Source organism: Prionailurus viverrinus, chromosome D4 (genome assembly GCF_022837055.1).
Source record: "Prionailurus viverrinus isolate Anna chromosome D4, UM_Priviv_1.0, whole genome shotgun sequence".
In the NCBI taxonomy this organism is placed as follows: Eukaryota; Metazoa; Chordata; class Mammalia; order Carnivora; family Felidae; genus Prionailurus; species Prionailurus viverrinus.
Window position 1 is genome coordinate 2,454,226 of NC_062573.1, and position 23,074 is coordinate 2,477,299.

At 45.6% G+C, this 23,074-nt stretch overlaps 1 protein-coding gene across 7 annotated transcripts in view; it reads right to left on the reverse strand.

Annotated features, from left to right (window-relative positions):
• Window positions 1-23,074, reverse strand: part of MVB12B (multivesicular body subunit 12B) — a 263,019-nt gene that overhangs the window by 73,403 nt on the left and 166,542 nt on the right. The window contains exon 8 of one of the 7 annotated variants that reach the window (XM_047830754.1): window positions 18,783-19,105. The exons of the other annotated variants lie outside the window; for them this stretch is intronic. Coding sequence (XP_047686710.1) covers window positions 19,047-19,105 — 59 coding nt within the window. The 3' untranslated portion in view covers window positions 18,783-19,046. Of the gene's footprint in view, window positions 1-18,782; window positions 19,106-23,074 lie in introns of those variants that run through there. 7 annotated transcript variants of the gene reach the window in all.

Sequence of the window (23,074 nt, forward strand, 5' to 3'; positions counted from 1 at the left end):
TTCCCCCTAACAGTGCACTAGAGTTCCCTTTTCTCCACACCCTTGCCAACACTTGTGATTTTTTTGTCTTTTTGATAATAGCCAATTTGACAGGTGTGAGGTGATATCACACTGTGGTTTTGATTCACATTTCCCTGAAGAGGAGTGGAACATCCTTTCATGTACCTGTTGGCCATCTGTATGTCTTCTATAAAAAATGTCTATCATGTCCTCTGCCCGTTTTTTAAACTGGATTGTATTTTTGATATTAATTGTATACCTTCTTTATATATTTTAGAGGTTAACCCCCATCAGACGTATGATTTGCAAGTATCTTCTCCCATTCAGTAGGTTGCCTTTTCATTTTGTTGATGGCTTTCTTTCTGTATAAAAGCTTTCTAGTTTGGTGTTCAAGTTTTTGTTGCCCTTGCTTGAGGAGAGTGGCCCCAGAAAGTGTTGCTAAAACCAATGTCAAAGAGCTTACTGCCTATGTTTTCTTCTAGGAGTTCAGGTCTTAAATTCAAAGCTTTTAATCCATTTTAAATGTGTTTTTGTATATGATGTAAGATGGTGGTCCAGTTTCACTGTTTTACATGTAGCTGTCTAGTTTTCTCAACACCACTTATTAAAGACACTGTCCTTTCCCCATTGTATGTTCTTGCCTCCTTTGTCATAGATTAATTGACCTTATGTGGGTGGGTTTACTTCCGGTATCTGTTATTTTATTCCACTGATCTGTGTGTCTGTTTTCATGCCAGTACCATACGTTCTCGATTACTAGAGCTTTGTAGTAGTCTGAAATCAGAGCATGATACCTTCAACTTCATTCTTCTTTCTCAATATTGCTTTGGCTATTAGGAGTCTTTTGTGACTGCATGAACACTTTTATGATTCTTTGTTCTAATTCTATAAAAAATGCCATTGGAATTTTGATGGAGATTGCATTTGAATCTATATATTGCTTTGGGTAGAATGGACATTTTAACAATATTAATTCTTCCAATCCATGATCATGAAATATCTTTCCATTAATTTGTGTCTTCTTCAATCTCTTTCATCAGTGTCTTACAGTTTTCAGCGTACAGGTCTTTCACCTTGGTTAAATTTTTACTCTTTTTGATGCAATTGTAAACAGGATTTTCTTAATTTCTCTTATAGATCATTATTAGTGTGTACAAGCATAATCAAGTTCTGTGTGTTAATTTTGTATCCTGTGACTTTACTGAATTTATTTACTAACTCCTAACATTTTTGTGTGTGGAGTCTTTAGGGTTTTCTGTATATAATATCATGTCATCTGCAAATAGTGACAATTTTACTTTTCCTTTCCAATTTGAATTCCTTTCATTTCTTTCTATTGCTCAATTACTGTGGCGATGATTTTCAACACTATGTTGAACAAGAGTGGTGAGGGTGGGCATCCTTGTCTTGTTCCTGATGTTAGAGGAAAATCTTTTGTCTTTTCACCACGGAATAGGATGTCAGCTCCGGGCCTGTCATATATGGCCTTTATTCTGTTGAGATAATTTCCTCTACATCCACTTTCTTGAGAGTTTTTTTTAAATCATAAATGGATGTTGCATTTTATCAAATGCCTTTTCTGCATCTACTGAGACGATCATATGATTTTTTTCATCCTTCATTTTGTTAATGTGATGTTATCACTGATTTATTGCATTCCTGGAATAAACCCCACTTAATGATGGTGTATGATCCTTTTAGTGTATGGCTGAATTAAGTCTGCCAATATTTTGTTAGAGAATTTTGCATCTATATTCATCAGGAATGCTGGCCTGCAGTTTTCTTTTTGTGTGTCGTACTTTTGTCTGGTTTTGGTATCAGGGTAATGCTGATCTCATAAAATGAGTTTGGAAGCATTCCTCCTTCTTCAATCTTTTGGAATTATTTGAGATGGATATGTACTAACTCTTTTTTAAATATGGGGCGCCTGGGTGGCGCAGTCGGTTGAGCGTCCGACTTCAGCCAGGTCATGATCTCGCGGTCCAGGAGTTCGAGCCCCGCGTCGGGCTCTGGGCTGATGGCTCAGAGCCTGGAGCCTGTTTCCGATTCTGTGTCTCCCTCTCTCTCTGCCCCTCCCCCGTTCATGCTCTGTCTCTCGCTGTCCCAAAATAAATAAACGTTGGAAAAAAAAAATTTAAATGTTTGGTAGAATTCACCCCAACTGTCTTGTCCTGGACTTCTGTTTTTTGGGAGTTTTAAAACTACTGACTCAATTCATTACTTGTAATTATTCAGGTTTTCCATTTCTTCACAATTCAGTGTTGGAAGGTTGGGCATTTCTAGGAAATTATACATTTCTTCTAGGTTTTCTAATTTGTTGGCATATGATTGTTTGTAGTAGTCTCTTATGATCTCTTGTGTTTCTGTGGTAGCAGTTGTAACTTTTCGTTTCTGATTTTATTTGGGACTCTATCTTGCTAAGTCTGGCTAGAAGCTTGTAAGTTTTGTTTCTCTTTCCAAAGAACCAGCTTTTAGTTTCATTGGTATTTTCTATTTTGTGGTTGTTGTTGTTGTAGTTTCTATTCCATTTCTTTCCACTCAGATCTTTATCATTTTTTACTTCTACTAACTTTGAGCTTTGTTTATTCTTCTTTGTCCAATTCCTTTAGGTATAAAGTTAGATTGTTTATTTGGGATTTTTCTTGCTTCTTGAGGTAGGCTCTGTACAGCTATGAACTTCTCTCTGGAACAGCTTTTACTATGTCCCATAGATTATGGAAAACTGTATTTCCATTTTCACTTGTCTCAGGATACATTTTGATTTCCTTTCATTTCTTTGTTACCCGTTGCTTGTTTCGTCTCCACATGTTTGTGTTTTTCCCAGTGTTCTTCTTATAACTGATTTCTAGTTTCATACCATTGTGGTTGATAAAGCTGCTTGATATAATTTCGTTTTAAAAAAAATTTTTTTTTATAGTTTATTTTTTTACTTGAGAGAGAGTAGGCATGAGTGGGGGAGGGGCAGAGAGAGAGGATCCCAAGCAGGGTCCACTTTGTCAGCATGGAGCCCGATATGGGGCTCGAACCCATAACCATGAGATCATGACCTGAGCCAAAGTCAGAGACCTAACTGACTGAGCCACCCAGGTGCCCCTATAATTTCATAATCCTGAATGTATTGAGACTTGTTTGGTGGCCTAACGTGTGATCTATCCTGGAGAACGTTCCATGTGCACTTGAAAATAACGTGTACTCTGCAGGTTTGGGATGGAATGCTCTGTGTACCTCTATTTCATCCATCTGGTCTAATTTCTTGTTTAAGGCCAGTATTTCCTTATTGATTTTCTGTCTGGATGATCTGTCCATTGATGTAAGTGGGGTATTAAAGTCCCCTATTATTCTATTACTGTCAGTGTCCCCCTTTATGTCATAATATTTGCTTTATATATTTAGGTGTCCCTATGTTGGGTACATAAATATTTATGAATGTTGTCTCCTCTTCTTCCATTGACCCCTTTATCATTATGTAATGACCTTCTTTGTCTTTTGTTCAGTCTTTGTTTTAAAGTCTATTTCATCTGAGTTTCATACTCCAGCTTTCTTCTCATTTCCATTTGTGTGGCATAGCTTCTTCCATCCCTTCACTTTCAGTGCGTGTGGGTCTTCAGATATGAAATGAGCTTCTTGTACGTAGCATATAGATGAGTCTTCTTCTTTTTTATCTTTTCAGTCACCCTATGTCTTTTGATTAAATGTAAATGGACTAAAAGCTCCAAAGTAATTACTGACAGGTGTGTACTTTTTGCCATCTTATTGTTTTTTTGAAACATTTTTTAAAACTCAAAACCACCACCCCTATGTAAGCGCTCCCACTTTCCTGTGAGAGTCTGACCATCCCCACCCAGCGCCATGGGAAGGTCAGGGCCTCCTGGGGAAGATGACACACCCCTGCACACCGATGCTGACTGGACTAGATGCCTTGCCATGCCTGACCAGAAGCTTCTAGAGCCACTGGGTGTTACTTCTGGGGCTCCTGCTCTTTCCCCTCTTCTCTAACAACAGCATGTTGCAGATTGAGGCTGCCTTCAGCCTGGGTCCCAGAACAAGAAGACCTATGGAGCAGGACCCCAACCAACCCACAGTCTCCAACTTAGAACCCGAGTGACATACAAATGGCGGTGTTGCACTCCACCGCGATTTGGGGGCCTGTTACTGCAGCCTAACCCAAAGACTCATTAATATACCTACTTTAATCTCATTCTAAACAATGATCTTCACTGATACGCTATTATGGGTGAAATGAAAGGTTAAAGAAGCCATTCACATCTCATTCTCCCTCATGGGTACCCACCCCATCTTTCGAGAAACACGGCTACAGCCTGAAGGAGGGAAGTGGATGGGTACCAGAGGATACGTAGCTCAAGCAGCATCTCCGACTCAAGGACCATGCAGATGAAATTCAGAAGGCTTGGAATTTCCCCCAAGAACTGTAAGCTCTACTGTCAAGTTCATAACTTGCTGTGCTCACGCGTGTGTATAACTGTTTTAAAAGTACATGTCAGTCAGAAGATAGACCCAATATTCAGAAATGCTCACGTACGTAAGGAAAGTACATCTGAGATTCAAGGCATGTTGGGAAGCATGCGGAAATCGAAGTCAAGGAGAGGACCATGTGGCCAGCTCCTTCCCGAAGCAGTTGGATTCATTATTTAACCCTCCAGCTACCGATTCTTCTTAAACTCTGACCTTCCAAATACAAAAGGTCCATACCTGCTCTATCACTTTGTAATTTAGATACTTGGCATAACGGATACCATTCAGCTCTCTAAAACTTTCAGTCGGCTCTATCACACTCCCATCATTAACGGTCCACTTGCTTGGTTCAGGTAAATTACATTTGCATATGCAAATTATGCCTAAAGACTCTATACTATTAATGTTATCTCTAATTACATAATAATAGTTACCAATTTCCACACGGATCAAACTTACAGTTTTGTAGCTATTAGGGAAATTGTGCTTTGTAATTAAGATAATCCTCATTTCCAGATGCTAATTAACTATATAATAATTAGTCTCCTTCGCTAATGCAAATTAAGGATTTTCATCTTTATTGATAAAGGAATGGCTTCTTATCGGTTAAGGAAAGATAGCCCCAGAAATCTTGCAGAGAAATACTTTTCCCCCCTCTAAAGGTTAAAAGGTAAATCCATTTTTATCAGTCTCATTTGAGAATGCAAATTAGGTCTGATTAATCAAGTCAGAGATAAATGTGCTAGTCTTATTTCAGGACAGAATGTATAGCTTCCTGAGTTCATCTCTTTTCCCCTTATAAATACTCAGATAAACAGAGTCCACGAAGCAGAAGCCCTCGTAACGGGAGCAATCCATCTACGGGCGGAGGAAAGCGTGGCGACACGAGGGTCTGTTAACGGTACCTCGTTTCCCCTTCAAGTGTCAGGGAAGCATCTTGAAACGGCTGTGTCTTCATGGTTCGGCCGCAATGGAAACGGGCGAGCGGAGAATTTTGTGAGTAAATTGAGGAAAAAGGGAGAGCCACATTTGCTTGGATTATTAAGTTTTCTGTGCTCCAAACAGAATACAAACTGGCACCTCCCATCGTGACTAATGAGGGCTGCCTCGGCGAGAACAGAAGGGCTGACAGCCAGCGAGGCCTAGTTGGCAGGCCCCAGCCCGGGCCTCCCCGCATTCATCATCCGCTAAACCAATCCACCAATTCCGCACCACCATTTGTCATTAATTATGCTAATCAGCACACCATTACTCTCTGATGACACTGTAGCTGTTATTAGCTAGTTATGGCTTTTCAAAAGCACAACTTATTGTGCATGCACGGGCTGTGCGTGCATTAGCCTACAGGGAAGAAATGTCCAATTATGAAAAGAAGAAATTTGCTATTATCTTTTTATAACAAACCAATTTAGTAATTAGAAAAGTCTCTGAACTCATAGGTTCTTTCTTTCCCCCCCCCCCTTAAAATAATGGAAACAACAACAAAAAAAAAAACCGTGCTTTTCAATATTTCTCTGAAAGAAAAGGAAATACCGACACAGATTTTTTTTGCGACACGTTTGAAAGTAGGGCCCGGGGAACGGTCACGCATGAGCATGGGGCGCACAGAGATTGCTGTCGGGCTGGGTTTTTCCTTTCCAATTTTGAATTAGCAGGACTGCTTTATTAGGTATATTTCAGTCACTACGAATGCCTCGAAGATGAGAGCACACCCCTGTGACCTTTTACAGTTCACTTATGGCAGATCGAAGCTGTTCACATAACGATGCCAGACTGCTCACACCTTACCTGGCAGATGCTTACACGGGAAGCACGGCAAAGACCTCCCTTAACCCTCCCGTGCCCCAGCAACACCGCTAAGAGCGTCGATGCCGCTCAAATGACCTTGAAGATGTACAATTTGGCCAAATTAGCACGTGTCTCGTGCACAGTTTCTGGGGAAAAGGAGGACTGCTTTCAGACATGCGGAAGAACGGGAGTGCTCTGGGGTCAACAGCCAGAACAAAGCAGGAAGAGCAGACCCTTTTCCAGAACTCAGGGCTCATCAGAGGGGCTTGTGCTGACCCAGGAATGTTAGCAGGGCTAACCTGTGGGCGACTGTCCACACCAGGCACCAATTCCAGGTTGTTGTGTTCAGGCTGGAGTCTTTACCACCAGTTTTGGAAGCTTAGTCTGTATTAAGAGCTCATTAATATCATCAGAGTAAATGGGCCTATTAAAACATCTTTAAGCAATATCTGAACATAAATCTCCCTAAACTATATTTAATGACTGTACTTAAGATACATTATATGCAAGTCTTAATGAGACATTAGATAGCATTTTGAAGATTAAAATTAGAGAATCCATATAAAGTCTGTCCACTTAATGTAGCCTTAAGCTATACTGATGAAAGCATTACTACCAAATTATTACTGCATTAGAACAAATATTTTTAATCATGTCTGATTTATGCATTCTCTTTTTCATATAATTTTCATTCTCACAAAAATATGTTTTGAGTTTACCAAAGAGGGTGTGTGAAAGGTTTCAAGTTTTGGAAGTACTTAAGGAGGGCAAGTGAAGACAGAATTTCACCAGTGCTGCCTTTCTGAAGTGCACTGGGCTGTGGATCACATTTATGTTTGGTTTAACTAGCCATTGTGGAACTATAGGTAGCCAAATATACAGCATATATCCCTTCAAGACTGGACTAGATACAGAACAGGATTTAATCAAAGGTGTCCCGAAGGCCAAGGTACACAGTACATGCTTCAGGACCCTGGTGGTGGTAACACCTGGGCATCCAACTGAATCTTTTTCTCGACTGGTCGGGGGAGATCTCAAACTCCCAGAGAGCGACTGCCGTCCTGCACTCCATGCCTCAGTGCCAACAGACCCAGACGGACAGCTACCCTCTGAGTTCTGAGGATTTCACGGATTTATGTCTGTCTGTTTCATGGAGGTATCAGTGAGGTCCTGCTTCCACTCCAGGGACCCCTCTGGTGAAGAGCAATCAGTATTGCTGTAGATTAAAAAAAAAAAAAGTTTGACACCCCAGGGGCCTAGGGGAATGAAACTCTGTAAACAGATCCAGATCCACCTCAAGTTCAAGCGATGAAAAGTTCTCAAGGCCTGTGGACGACCAATGTGGGTAATGGGCCAGGACTGTGCTACCTGGAGCAAGCAGCTGGGCTGGCCACAGAACGGTCTGTGTCAGTGTGTCTGCATATGGGATGTGACTCCAAAATAGAAATCTATATCCAGAGTCTCTAAAAGTTCCTCTAAGACTTAATACGCAGAGGTCTGTTTTGAAAACAAGTTAAACTTCAGATTATATACATAGAAATACTGTCCTTTATCTGCTATATATAAAATACCGCACACCCAGGCAGGATTGTTGGGACAACAGGAAAATCTATCGCCTCCCACCCCCTTGGAAACTGCATCCGCCCCTGCATCGAGGTAACAGCTCTACAATCCCATTTTAGGGTGAATCTGCTCAGTCTTTCAAATCCCACCATCAGCTGAACTGTAGAGAGAATGTTATCTGAGAGCCTGGACACGGATAAGCCTAGATCCGTGTCACCTGCGACCCGGACGCCGCTCTGACACTGGCACAAGACGCTTTGCGACAATCAACACTTTGGGAAATGTGAGAGAGACGAATTATCATTGAGGCTCTTTGGACTTTTTTTTTTTTTTTGATACTTTATCCCACCTTTTATAAATGCTATTCAATTATGAAAGGCTTCTGGGATTATGTAAATCAAGACAAGTCAACTGATGACACCTCTCTTAATAGAATGAGATTATCTGGCCCCCTTTTTTCCCCCTTTCAAAGAAAAAGCAAGTAGCACAATTTAAACAGTCTGCTCATTAAAGAGGACCCCTCCTTCAGCATGTAAAATCTGTAGCGGCGTGCCTATGGCCATTTCCTTCTCTCAGATATTCTCTCCCCAAAAGGAACTACTTCATAGTACAATTTTGCGTTTTTAACTGTATGAATTAGGCATTCTTCATAAATAACAGCTATGTTCTATACACAGGAGCTCCTTTTTATTAGGGACACAGTAATGAACAATGAGCAATGTGTTCTATTATTCTTTGTCAAATCACAAAATGCTACATTAGAATAACTGTGCTGGTCAATGTAATATAGTAGATTAAATTCAACTTCTGTGGAAAAACCACTGTAAAACAGCATGATAAGAAGGCTATAAAAAATTTAATTTTACTCCAAACTCCATCACAAAAAAAATGGTGTGAAAAGTAATTTTGCATAATCAGTACACGCCATCTGGAACAATTAACCGATTTCTATAGAACTATGAGGATCAGTCATATCTGCTTATTAAAGATCAGAAATTATACAAGTAATAAATCCTTGAAAAAACTAAGCGTACTCCCGCCTGTCAACGCTATTTTAACTTCAAATACTGAAGAAGGCCTGATAAGGCTGAAAAGAAGAGATTAATATATGCAAATTACATCCAGCATTTAAAATCCCCACAACTGTCTCCGGTTTTCTGTCCCTTATTGCTGCCTTTATGTTTTATTCATACACCAACTCACCTGTCACTTCATAAGCTATAATATTATGGGGGTATTATTAAACAGCATAAAGCCGTGCTTTAATTGGAAAGCTTCATTGCATTTTCCAATTATTTGGAGTAAATTAAAAGCAGATGCACATAGTTTAATAAGGAGTCTAATATCAGTTCCGGGAAATCAAAATTCATTGTCATTACTATGCCGTGATAGTTTTGCAAACTGTACTCAATTTCAGAGGTTTTCAAAAGAAAATCTGTCTATGCAATCTGTTAATTGTCATTCGGTTAATAACTGTTTAAATATCCAAACTACACAGCAGCTTCCTATTAAAAAAAATTAAACTATGGGGTTGATGCGAGCAAACAAATGCGGCGGGTGCCACTCCTGGGCTGGACTTTTCCAGACTTGCCCGTTCACCTTAAAACAATGGAGGCTGGGAGAAACCCACCCACGCGGCAGCTTCGCCCAGAGGGGAGGACAAAGAACAACGGTTCCGTACTTCCAGGAGCACCGGAGGCTGCGGCATTATCAGACGGCTCTTGCTGGAAAAGGGCAGAAGCCATGTTATAAATTGTGTTTTTCAGAGGTCTGCGCTGCTCAGCAAAAAATTAGCTTCCAAAGTTTTAATTGGTCCTCCTAAAATAAATCCTTTTAATGAGTGAATTAACTGATTCAGGACACAAACACGGAAAAATCAAAGAAAGCAAATGTCATGAGCAATTTGTTTTTGAAAAAATTGACTCCCGAAGGGCCATTCCCTTACTGGTTCGTGACCCAGGAGCGGAGCGTTCCCCAGGCTCCGCAGGGGCTGGCCACGGTGCCTACAAGTAGATTGCACCGCAAGACAAAGGACGATAGTCTAAGCCATTATGGATTTAAAGGAGCTAACTCTTAAAGGTTACTCCTCATAAGGAGTCACGCTCACAGATGTAGCTATATTATAGCCGTGCAGCTACAAGTTGCCTACCTACAAATATATGTCGCTAAAGCATTTACACGTGAAAAGACACAGGTATACTCAAACTAGTAACATAACCTTTTCACTTTCACACTAAGTGACAGACTTTTTCAAATCTTAGGTGTGTAAATTAGAATAGGACAAGCAGTAATTGACTTTTAAACTCCACCCACTGTGAGGGCTACAATTAATCTGTTTTCAGTACCGCGGCTGCTGTTCTGCCAAGTTCATAACTTGTAGGCTCTTTTCCCCAATCCAATTAAAACCCCAGAGTCTTTCTAAAAGGTAACAGCACAGAATTTACTCTTCCTCTCCCGTTTCAAAGGGCGGAGTGGCTAACACCCCAATCATCCAAGGGCAAGCCTCTCCAGACCAGAGAGGGCACCAAATGCTTGAACAGGAGAGCCTTCTGGCAAAGCAATGAGAAACTATGCTCAAAGATGAAGATAGAAGCAATTCTTGTGCAGTGATCCAAAAAATAGCATGTCTTTTTTTCAAAATTACCTGTTTTAATAAAGTAGACACACTGTGCCAACTGAACCATTTAATTATCTGCAAAAATGATGAATCAAAACAATAGTTTGCAAAAATAAATGACTAACCTCTGATTAAAATGTCTGTCCTCATTAAATCCAAGTAAAAGGTACAATATCTTAAAAAAAAAAAAACAAAAAAACAAAAAAACGTAGCCTGAAGAAAGGAACAGTTCCTCACCATCGATAGATAGGCCTCGTGACCTCTCGTAAGATGGGGACATCAAGGAAAGTTGTTTGATCTACTCTCAAACGCAGAGCAAGGATGCCTTGGATGCCTGGTGTGGCCGTGTCGCCAGGCTGTGGTGCCTTAGAGCCTGGGGGCCCCTGGGCCTGGCCGTGAGCTTTGGAGCAGGGGACTTGGAGATCAGCTCGGTGGGTGGTAGGATTATATACCCTGAAATCAAGCCCTGGCTCACAGCTTTGTAAGGATTCTGGGGACCTTTTCCCCAAAGGGTTCTGGGATAGGAGGGGCAGGAAAGAAAGCCACAAACCAAATGGCAAAGACAAAGTCAAACCATTTCAAGGGTTGAACACAGCTATGATCCTTTCTCAATCAGAGCTAACTGGATGAGAAGGGATAGGGAAAATCAGAGGCTGATTTCAATGCTGAGAAGTTTTCTTTAAAATTGTTTTACCCAGTAGCAAACTAACATTTCAAGCAATTACTGATTTCTGGACTAGGATGGAAGTTTTGCTTTATGTTCCACCGAGAAGTCCCCCGTATTTGGCAGGGTCCCTGAAGGTGTGAATTCCCTTCTGGTTCTTCCTTAGTGAAGCAGCTGTTCCCTCCGACAACTGCATTTTTAGGTTGGGCGGGGGGGCGTTGTGGGATGTCAAACTGCAGGGTGAGTAAGACCAGTGCTTCCTGAATAATGAGTAGCACTGTGCTGGAATAACAGTGTTTATGACAGTCATACCTGCTACAATTTCTGGGTGCCCATCCAGTACTAGGTACTTCACATACATTAGCTGATCCTCAAAATACAGAAAATGAACTGAAATGTCACATAAAATGTCCAAAGTCACGCAGTCAATGCAGCTGGAAAGGGTGAATCTCGAGAACTGATCCAACAACAAATATCATTGAGTGCCTCCTGGCCCCCAGGCCCTGGGCTGGGCATTAGACCATCCCAGTGACTGAGGGGCACCATTGTGTCAGCATCCCAGAAGGGACCCTGAATTCCAGCAGAGAACTCAGCACCGAATGAGATGTTACGACCAAAGCTGGATCAACTCTCTTGGAATTGAGAAACCAATCAGACAGCCAAAGTTTTATAAGAAGCATAAATAGCCAAGAGGCTTCTGACCAAAGAAGCTGCTCATTTGGGCCTACAAAAGGCACAACCATCTTTGGCAGAATAAGGGTGAATGAGGACTCTAACTCATGAGCCAAAGGACCTTCCGACAGGATTGACACGGGTGTTTTGTTAGCACGGGGCACGCTTAAGGTAAACACGCAGGGCAGTGGAACATCAAGATGGGTGCGTTTACTGCCTCTAGGTAGCAAGCGATTAAGTACCTCTAAGAGTCTCACCAGAAACGATGCTTAGGGCCGACGAGGCAAGCTTTACTCTCTCATTCAAAATTATGGATGTTGTCTGGCCAGTGGATCATGAGATCGTTCACGCTATAAAACAAGTCAGGCGTGAGAAACCTCTCTCTGACAAAGGATCTCAGCCTTGAATTAGAGTTCCGCATCACTCATTGTCTTAGAGACAATCGAAAGACAAATCTGGGAAATAAGGGGCCTCCTTCTCTGGGATATGTGACAAATATATTCCATCCAAATGTAGGCTGGAGCACGGAGATTTTTTTTTTTTTTTTTTTGAAAATACAACAGGTGAGGACCATTGTTGGCCATTAATAAAAAGAGAGGGAAAATGCAGTGGATATGCAGGACACAAAACCCCAAATGCACCACAACGAATAGATTGAGGTATTCTGTCCACAGGAAAGGTGGCTTCCTTGTTCTAAAAGAGATCAGAATTTCTTTTGTCCTAACGTGAGCAAGCGAATGCATTCATTATGCCACAAAAGTGAGGATGCTCACATTGTGTGATGAAGGATAACGTCTGATCTCACCCCCAAATCCTCCGTGGCTGTCCAACTTCTCCCCAGTTTCTTCCAAATGCCCCCAACTTCACTCGTGAAGCCGTCAGGTGTTTAAACGCACTCAACCTGGAGTCTGACCCCGTGGCTGCTGTCTAAGTCGGCAAGGTCAAAGCTCGGGTGCTTGGTGGCAGCAGCAGAGCTCGGGGAGCCGGACCCGGGCAGGAGGGAAACACGGGCTGGGTGCCGACAGGGATCCACAGGGGCAGTCACCTCGGGCTTGGATGCATCCTAGGAGCCCCGAGCCAGAAAATGAAGCTGCCAGGCAGGGGAGGCACGGACAGGTGACTGTCACTTCAAACAAACGTCCTATTGTGGGCCTGGTCCAGGACCGCTGGGGCAGAAGGGGAGAACAGCTAAAGCTCAGTCCTAGTTAAGTGAAGGGGTGGGTCTGGGCCACCCACTCTCACCACAGGGCTAAGAAAAGACCACGGCAAGGGAGAATCCAGGTGCCCAGAGCTCCCCAGACAAAGGTCACCAACAGCAAGAGCAGTGGTAGAGCCACCTACTGATGGGGGAGGAGGTTCCTGGAATATTCCCTTTCCTGGTCCGGAAAGATCCGAGAAGCAGTGGGAACAAGGGGCCATGGAATAATTACAATCACAGCAACACATCTATGGGCACTTTCTGTGCACCAGCTATGGTTCTAAGCCTCACCCCAAACCACGGTCATCCCCATTGAACAGATTAGGAAATTTAGGGACAAAAAAGTTAAGCTCCTTGACTCAGGCCGCTTAGCTTGAGTGAGGGAGCTGCACCTTATCCTTTCACCGTTCTGCCCAGCAACAGCCAACGGGGGGCCACAGCCACCATTCAGTTGCTCTGTGGATTCAGGAGGGGTCATCCGCCCAGTGTCAAGGGCCTCGCTCTGATGAGGTTTCAGAGAGGACAATCCAGGGAATCACCTGAGATGTGAACAATGCCGAGACCTAATATCCCAAGTCAGTCCCAGAGTGATCCGCTCTAGGGGTGGGTGCCGTTTTCAGCTTCAGTTTGGCACGGGGAGCAAATGGCCACACACATCCTGGAGCACCTCTCCGGTGTGGGGATTTGGAACTCAGCGGCTGGATCAGAGGGACCTGGGGGTGAATCTTGGCCCTGCCCCTTACTAGCAGTATAACTGTGGAGAGATCACAAGTTCTCAAAACCTGTTTCCCCCATCTGTAAAATAAAAATGTTTATAAAGATAAAATAAAGCTATTTATAAGAGAGATGTGTCTTACAAGGTTTGAGCATGGGAGCTCGGCAACACGGGCAGTTGGGCCTAGGCCTACAAACCAGAGATAATGGGGGCGCCTGGGTGGCTCAGTCGGTTGAGCGTCCGACTTCGGCTCAGGTCATGATCTCACGGTTTGTGGGTTCGAGCCCCACGTCGGGCTCTGTGCGGACAGCTTGGAGCCTGGAGCCTGCTTTGGATGCCGGGTGTCCCTCTCTCTCTGCCCCTCCCCCACTTGTGCTCGGTCTCTCCTTCAAAGATAAACTTTTAAAAAAAACATAAAATAAAATAAAATAAAATAAGATACTCGTAACGGTACAAGCCCTAACGGTTTTCTTGGTAAGGACTGTTGGGGTCACATGACAGAACGTGCGCAGGGTGCTTACACAGAGCCTTGTACGGGCTAAGTGCTCGAGGAGGGTTAGGTATTATTAAAGTAAATTAATATAATCCATTTTAATAAAAGCAAAAACAACCTCAGCTCCCTAAATGTGTTTAAATTAAAGAAGTTGCCTTAATTATGGCATTTCCCCCTCCCAGCCAACAGCCTATTACCGTGAGGGAGACAGAGCTAGAAAAAGACAGAAAGGCTGCCCTGGTATCAGCTGTCCTGAGGCAGGACTGTGTGTTGGGCCAACTAGGCTACTTCATTTGCCCCAGAGAAACCCTCTGAAGAAAGGCAAAGGGCAGACGAAGAGAGGGGCTCAAGACGCTCCCTTGGTTTTCCAGCATTTCTGGGACTAGGCCTGCAGAGAGGACCCTGTGGGCTCCCAGGCATGGGGCCCACCAGGAGGGGACATAGGACGGCAAAAGGGAGGCACGTTCCTGCTTGACAACCAGACACGGGACATGGACACCCAGGGACAGAGGTCTCAGAGAGCCGGTTTTCCTCCACGTGTTCCCGCGTTCGGGGACGTCCCAGTCAAAGCAGTGTTTGGATGGTCTGGGGGCAACAACCGCACATACCTGCCGGTGACACAGTGGGCACCGAATCCATAAACCCCGCAAGGCTCCTTCCCACGGCGTCCTCGACCCTGGGGGGTGGGGGCGACCGCTGCCACCCCGGAGACGAGACCACGTCTGAGGCCCAGGAAGCTTCCAGGAAACACGAGCCGAGACACCGTTCCACTTAAATTATTGATGCTGTTGTTGCAACAACGGAGGCGGGAGAGATCTGGGATTTCAGATCCGGGAAGGCTTGCTGCTGTGCCTGCCATTTCGGGGCTCATCAGAGGGAGAACGGGGTCTGAATCTGGCTTTTCTGGCTCCTGCCCTAGGTTCTTCCCGCTGCCCCTTGGCTGCTTTGCTCTTGGCTTGAAGCAGGGGATGCGGGCCATTAAACCAACGCCTGCCTGAGCTCGGCCTTGCTTAAAAACCAGAGAGAATGAAAGCACAGCGGGAGGGTGGGGCTAGCCCTTCAAGGGCACCGAAGTATCTGTCACCTAATAATTTTTAAATTTTTTTTCACAATGACGAAACTGGAAAAAGTCTTCAACTTTCTCCTGCTCGTGGAGCACAGGAAACGCAGAAATGAAAGCCTTGGGTAGACAGCAGCCCCCTGGGCGGCCCCGCTGCCCCACGTACTTTTCTTCCCAAAAAAACCCAAAGCCACATTGGGCGATTTTATAGAAGTTGCTGGCTCACTCTGCCAACCACTTCTCTCCTTCCTGCCCCAAGCCATCATTCCGTCACCCTCCTGAGAAAGGGCTCGTGGGCTGCCAGCCACAGAAAATAGCCCACTTCTAAGTGACAATGCGTGACAGAATGTCTCCGTTTCCAGGGGGTGCCGAGCAGAGCCATGCCGGAGAGCCTTTATTGCAACTTTGTTCAGACTGACGACGAGCTTTTCTCCAAGCACTGTGATTACGGAGAAGTAATCTTACATACAAAATCACAGAAGAGCGGGTTAAGACGACAAAGACCGGGCTGGGCAAGAGCCAGGGTGTCCCGAGTGGTAACTCTCAACAAGTCTTTGGGCTCCTGCTCTGCTCACAGCCCTGCAGGGGAGGCGGGGATGGAGAGAAGGGACACTCCTGTACTGCTTCCCGATTTCTAAAATGTTCTTCTACCCCCTGGTTCCTCACGCTGATGCTGGGAAGGCGGCAGTCCTTACTGAATCGTTTCACAGGTAGGAGCACCTAGCGTGGAGTTAGTTGCCCAAGGTAACTTAGTGTATGCCCGTGCACTGGCACAACTCTGGTGGGGAGCCATCCACACGTGTTGTGTGGTGCACAACCTGTGTGGTCATTCGCAGTGGCTCTGTGTGATGGCCACATGTGCTTCTGACTCCAAATGTCCCCTCAGTCACCTGCTGAACCTTCTTGCACAGGCTTCCTATGGTCCTCGGAGGGAGTATGGGGCTGAGCACACGGAGCTCTCAGGGTCTGCTAAACAAATAAAGGAGTTAACAACCTTTCTTTTCACCTTAGTTGAATTACAACCTCCTTGGTTCAGGAAGCATGGAAGGCATGGCGTGCCTGGGTGGCTCAGTCGGTTAAGCGTCTGACTTTGGCTCAGGTCATGATCTCGTGGTTCTTGGGTGCAAGCCCCATGTCGGGCTCTGTGCTGACAGCTTGGAGCCTGCTTCGGAGTCAGTGTCTCCCTCTCTCTCTCTCTCTGTTTCTCCCCTGCTCGCACTGTCTCGCTCTCAAAAATAGGCATTTAAAAAAATTAAAAAAAAAAAAAAAAAGAATGGAAGGCAGCCTCCTTCCTCACTGCCCATAAACCTTTGTTGTCTCCAAGTGCTCACAGGTGAAATCTCTTCAACGCAAAAGAGTGTGGGAGTACATAAACCAGGAAGAGAGCAGTCCCAGATGGAAGAGAATCAGAAAAGCTTAGTGGCAGTTTGGGGACAGGCCTTCAAAGATGGGTCCACAGAGAAGGTAGGTCAATCTGAGCCATTTGACCGGCAGGGGCAAATGCACAGAGAGACAAAGCTGACGACACGGGAGTGACACAGGTTGGGGAGCACAGGTGAAGAGAAATGGAGAGAAGGCACCGGCAAAGTAGAGGCTGGCCACCAGACAGCCTCAATGCTGGGCAAGCGAGGCGTGAATTCACACGGTGGAATGGGGCAGGCATGAAGGTTTTGCTCTGCAGAGTTCTACTTGGGGAGAGAGGAGTCTGTGACCTGGGCAACCGGACTGAGGGTAGACGAGCCAGGTAAAGGAAGACAGACAAGTAAGTGCGAGGCACCAACGCCTGGTCCTGCCGGCCCGAGCCTGGCCAGCCCCAAGCGGGAGGCAGGAAAGTCAGGAGAGGACCACCCTTGATGCTTAGCTCTAGGAGACTAGCTGGGGCCACTCACCATGGCTGTAGATCCATACTTAATCCCAAGTAAGATGATCCCGAGCCCAGCTGAGGGGTTTCAGGGTCTCTCTGTGAAATCCTAGAGGAGGCACTTGCCGAGCGGAACACCTCCAGGAGGCGAGAGTTCCCCAAGCGCCCCGTGTGCCTGCCCGCACACGCTGTTCATTAACTTCGGTGACACAGCCATCACGGTGGGTGTATAAAAGCACATCCAATTAGCCAGGCCTACATGAATATTTGCACTCTTAAATCTTTTGCATTTCGAAAGGGTTAAAGCTTATTATTAGCATATAATTTATAGTCCTTTCTCCCAGGAAAGGAATAATGCACAGTAAATGCCACATTCATTTTAATAATACATGTTACAGTCTGTGCCCAACATCTGCACAAAGGTAAAGGAGGCAGATTTTTTTGACATGTCCCACTCTGCCATCTAAACACAGGCTTTTTGTTTCTTAAGTGACGGAAGGTTTAATCAAGAAAGCAGGCAATTCATCAATCGAAACAAGGCAGCGTGCGTGCGCGTGACAGCACACACATGGTTGTGTACAGAGCAAACCTGGCCACCTGTCAACTGCACCTTTTACATCAGGATATACAAATACACTATGCGATCAATTCCCCATCCGCTCCCATTCATTTCTTCTTTTTCTTATTATATTTTTCTTTGTGCTCGATTTTGTTGTCAGTCAGGGCAAGAATAGATGGATAGACAAGGGACGCATGGCTGTTAGGGGCGATGATAAAAATTTATTTGCCTTTAAAATGACTTATTTCCTCCTTGATTTGAGCACCCTTATTATAAATATTTCTTTCGCTTCATTCAGGAATCTCCCCCGTCTGCTATTATCTATGGCTGTGTCAAACGGAGGCTTCTCTCCTGGGTCCTGGCCACCCTCCCCTCCACGTTCTCCCCCACCCCGCCCCCACCTTCTCCAACCAGTCCTTGGTGGTTCTGAAAATCCTCGGCGGAGGATGAAGGAAAGCGGGGGTCTGAATACAAGGCCACATAAGGCACACGAGTACGTCCATGACGGACAAAGGCCATGGGGGACGTTTGCGAACGCAGAGGTTGCCTGGCGTTCTTAGGTGGGGGCTTCCCCTGGAGGACAGTGGTGTTCCCTCAATTGTGGTTACTGGTAACATCGTCCCTCAACCCACGCACGGCTGACACGCACCCAAACACAGGGGAAGAGGAGAACCAGGGGCATGCACACGGGAGATGCGGACACAAATCCTGCAGAATACCAACAACGCTGGGCGCGAAGCAGTTGTTGGTTAGAACGTCTCACACAGAAACAAAATCAAACCGTCTTTCTCGAGCACCCCTATTGTTTTGGTCTCTCAGCTTCATTGTCCAACCTGACCATACTTTATGGTCGTTAAAAGGATTAGGTTTACATTCCATTTTCCAGGTGAGATTTTTTTTCTTTTTTTTTTTTTCCCCTAAAAGACAGAAATAATGTAATCACTGCAAATGAAAGGAAAAATGTGTGTATAATTGTTTGGTATGGGGCAGAGGAGTTTTTAAATGATCACACTGTAAAACATACAGATTTTTTTTTTTTTTGGAAGATGATGAGCTGGTAGCAGAAATTTTATCCAATTGGATGAAATATATAAATCATGAATTTCATAATGCTGATAATTAAATGTCCATCTTCCAATTTAAATGAGGACTAGATTAAAACTGCATGGAGAAGGCTGATATTCAGAAATCATTAATTATTTTTAATTGCTTTGTGCTTTCCTGGTCTGATGTCAGAGTTACACAGCTCATACACGGTTCTGTTTCAGATGAAATCCTTCTCCTCTCTGTTCAAGTCTTGTGAGTCAAGGCGATGAGTCGATGGACTCAGATTGTCCGTGCTCACAGGCTTCCTGGCCCAACATCTTGAAAGGGGGCTGGATTTTAAGAGGGCACAGCTGTAGAGGGCAATAGCAGGGCTTTTCCAGCCATCAGAAAGAACTCTGGAAAAAATGAGAAGACCCAAGAACACTAAAGGTGGGGGGAGACTCCCCCCCCACCCTGCCCATCTGCTGGGACAGTTCCAGGTTACAGCTTTTGTCCGGGTGCAAGTGGGGACCCCTTCTACTCTCAAAAGTGATGGTGTGGGCAATCAATTCTGTGGTCAGCCCCATGCTGATGGACAAATGAAGAGATCAACAAGGCCAACTGCCTACGTACCAAAGGGAAGAGAAGCCGGGCCCCTCGGTCCCCCATGGGGTGAGGCTTCTGGGTATTTCTGCATTGTGGCTCATCCGGAATTCATGGACTGTTTGAGATTTTGGTCTTTCTTGCATGCCAGTTCCTATATGCATTTGCATAGTTTTACTATTTTACACTACTATGTCAATTTTTTTTTTCGAAAGGGAGACAAATGAGTTCTTTGGGGAAAAATCTGCACTTGGAGGTCTAAATCAGTTGATAACAACAAAACAAAAGGGTAGCGCAGCGTGGTTCCCCATACCTATTGCCTCCTGTTCATTAAGCCAAACTGCCCTAAGTCAGATAGCAGACATTCCTTGGTTAGAAAAAGTGATCGCGGGCATGTCGTGGCAGAGCCGCTCGGTATGGGAGTCTATGGCCCAGGTGTGCTGTCCAGGGTGGACAGGAGGTCAGGGAGCTCCTCATTCCTGACACTCCCCACGGCTCCAGTCCCTAAGGCACGGGATGCCCCACACAAGAACATTTTGAAAACGTCTCCTTCAACCACCAAGCATGTTAGGGGTTCAAACACAAGCAGATCCCCCAGTACACAGGCCTCCAGTCTGTCCTTCTCAAACTCCCTGAACAGGGGCTGTTCTGCTGTCCACAGACAGCATCGTATAGGGCCCTCTTTATGAGGAAGAATTCCGTAAAAGGAGTAGTTAGGCTCTTCCCAAGCAACCAGCTTATTTTTATTCTTATCCATACAGAGCTTGTCCTCATTTAGAGCCAAACCCAAAATCCCCTTTGTGAAAAACCTCGCCCACAGCCGCACCCCCTCTTTTCCAATCTATATTTTTGTTCACGCTTCCGTTTTCACTTCCACCTTGATTTGGTTACGTGTTATTTTTGGAGCTGCCTTCTATCTGTCTGGAACAGGTGGAATATAAATAAATCAGACATCTAGACATCTAAAACAGCTCTAAGGGGGAAAAGGAAGGGTCGGAGGCTATTGTTCGGGACTAAAAACAGAAGACTTCCCAGGAGAGAGAAGATATTCCTAAAAAGAAAACCAGCATCGAGAGACAGAACGAGGACACTCAGGAGCAGGGATGCGGGATGGAATCTAGAAAAATCAATGTGGCCCTGAGGGGAGCCCTCTCTGGAGGGAAGGTCTTAGAGGCACCTAACTGAGGGGAACACACAGGTTAGAACGTCGCCAGGAGAGCACGAGCCCACGAGCTGCCATTCGTCAAACGTAAGAATTAAACAAAAGTGGTTTGCCAGCTCTCACATACACGGATAGTCAAGTGGGCCACACCAGGCACCCACCATTTCATTTCTAGCTCCTCTTTCCAGGAAAATCATCCTCAAGCCCTAATGAATAGAGGGACATGGTGATGTGGGGAGATGGCCCAAGCTGCCAGGCTCTCATGCTCAGTCTGCCTCTGTACCACCAGTGGAACAGGCCAGATGCTGTCAGCCTTGCAGTCAGCGGTCTTTGGGAGATATCGGCGGACAGGAGATTCCGGGGACCGGACAATAGAAAAAACCCACAAATTCTCAAAAGGGGACCATAAGAAGATAATTGACCTGTGGCCTGCGAGTGATCTCCAGTAGAATTTAGAAGCCCGTTCTGAGTCAGGAGGCTTGTGAGCTCTCAGAAAGGACAAGGCACTTATGGGGGCCAGTGGGGCCAAGAGCATGCCAAATGAACTCCGGGTCTAAGCTTTTTATTATAAAAGCAACACTTGCCAACATAGAAAAATGAGACACTACAAAGAAGGAAAAAAGAAAAAAAGAGCAGGCAAGGCTGGTGAAAACCACTGGAAACACCCTGGCAGGTACCTTCCCAGACCTTTCCAGACTTCACATATTTTTTTTTTTTTTTAATGCAATCACATGGCACACTCCGGCTGCCACTTACCATCCACGCACACTTTTTCATCCATATCATTTTTTCATGCCTGACAAGGCCATTGTAAGAACGTTTCATAATTTAACCCTTTGCTTTTGTTTTGGATACTTACGAGATCCATCCCCCAACCCCTTTTCCTGAGCGTTATCATTTTTAAGAAGCGGCGTTGCTCATCCCTGTGGATGAATCTCTTCGTTCATCCGCTAAGGATTTCTCTGAAGTTCTTACTGGCAGAAGCGGGAGGATCAAAGGTGTGCTTTGTGGCCGTGTGAGGAGCGTACAGGGCGTCTGGGCAAGGGGACAGGAGCCTCTCAGGATTTCAGCACTGAGTCAGCAGAAGCCCCTCATCCCACTTCCGTGGGCAAGACAGAACTATTGGCGGAACAGTTGGCACGTGTTGGCTGATGGATTGCATCTGGACCCCCAAATGGCTGAATGAACATGAACATGTGGAAAGACAGGGCCCAGCTGAACAAGGGAGGGCCCCACGGAGACAGAACGGGCTGGCCGGAGGTAGTGGGCACAGATGCCAGAGGCATTCGAACGGCCAATCGGGATGATCGCCGGCCCCAGGGGTCAGAGAGAGGATTCCTGAGCAGGGCAGATACCGAGCTAAAGGCTTTCCTTCCTCCCTGCCATAAACAGTTCACGAACACGTCCGTGTGCTCAGGCCAGGGTTCTGTACTCTCTCCTCCCCTTCCTCTAGCAGCTCAGAGCACCATCTCTTCCCCTGCAGGCCTGACACACGCGAACCGTCTCAGTGGAAGGTACAGGAAAGAGGACAGATTAACAGGTGTGCCTTTGAGAAAACGTGTAAGAGTAAATATTACTTTAGTAACGACGCATACAAGTGGGCGGCTCGCTTTTCTGATTACTTCGTTTGGAAACCTCCTTTGGAAGGGCCTACAAACGAAGGGAGCCACGACTGAATGTTTTCAGGAAGGAACCAGAGTGCACCAGGGGTGTGTGCCAAAGGCCTGGCCCCTGGAGTCTGTGGTGAACGTGCACCAGAGAGCCGGTCCAGAAGAACAGGATGATCCATTCATTTGCTTACCAGCAGAGCTCCGATGACCATGCATTGGGCACGCTTTGCCTTGAGTGTCTTTGGAATAAACCATCGAAACCTTAACTTTGCGATACCAAACTGAGATGTGCCACTCAGCGCCAGATCCTGTTCATACGGAGCGGGGGGTGTGGGGGTGGGGGTGGTCCCTGTTCCCTTCTACCAGAACGGCTCGCAGGCAGGCAGCTGGTGGGTGGGCGGGCAGGCTTCCCAGCTGCACCACGGTTGCCCAGTGCTGAGCTTGCAGGCCTTATGGAGGCAGCGGGCCCTGCGGACTCTTCCTGGCAGCATTACAACAAAGCCGTCCCGGACCCGGGTGGAGCGATTTGGTGCCCGCGGCCGCCGACGAGACCGGGGCTGCCCGTGGCCCTGCCGTAGCCTCGACGGTAGATGTTTGGAAGATAAAACCCAACAGACTGCCACTTACATAAATGTAACAGGAAGTTTCTGAATGGCTTCCCCTGTGTCTTGAGGCCGTTACCTCGGTATTGCTAAACTAACAACACCTCATCAAAGCCGCGGGGCGAGGAAGCAGTGGTCCAGAGGCAGACAGGAACATTCCTGCCAAACCAGGGGAGATTTCACTCTGTGGGCCCTTTTCTGCAGAAATGTCAACAGCTGGGAAAGCCATCAGAGAACCCAGGTAAGGTGGGGGGAGCTGAACACCGTGGCTGGAAAAAGATTTGCAAGCTGGAGGGAAAAAGTCATCTGCTTTGATTGAGCTTTCCTCATGTGCATTCGGAACGGGGTCGCCCTGCTGGATTTCACAGACCTGTTTTGCACCACCATGCCACGAAGCATCTGGGGAAA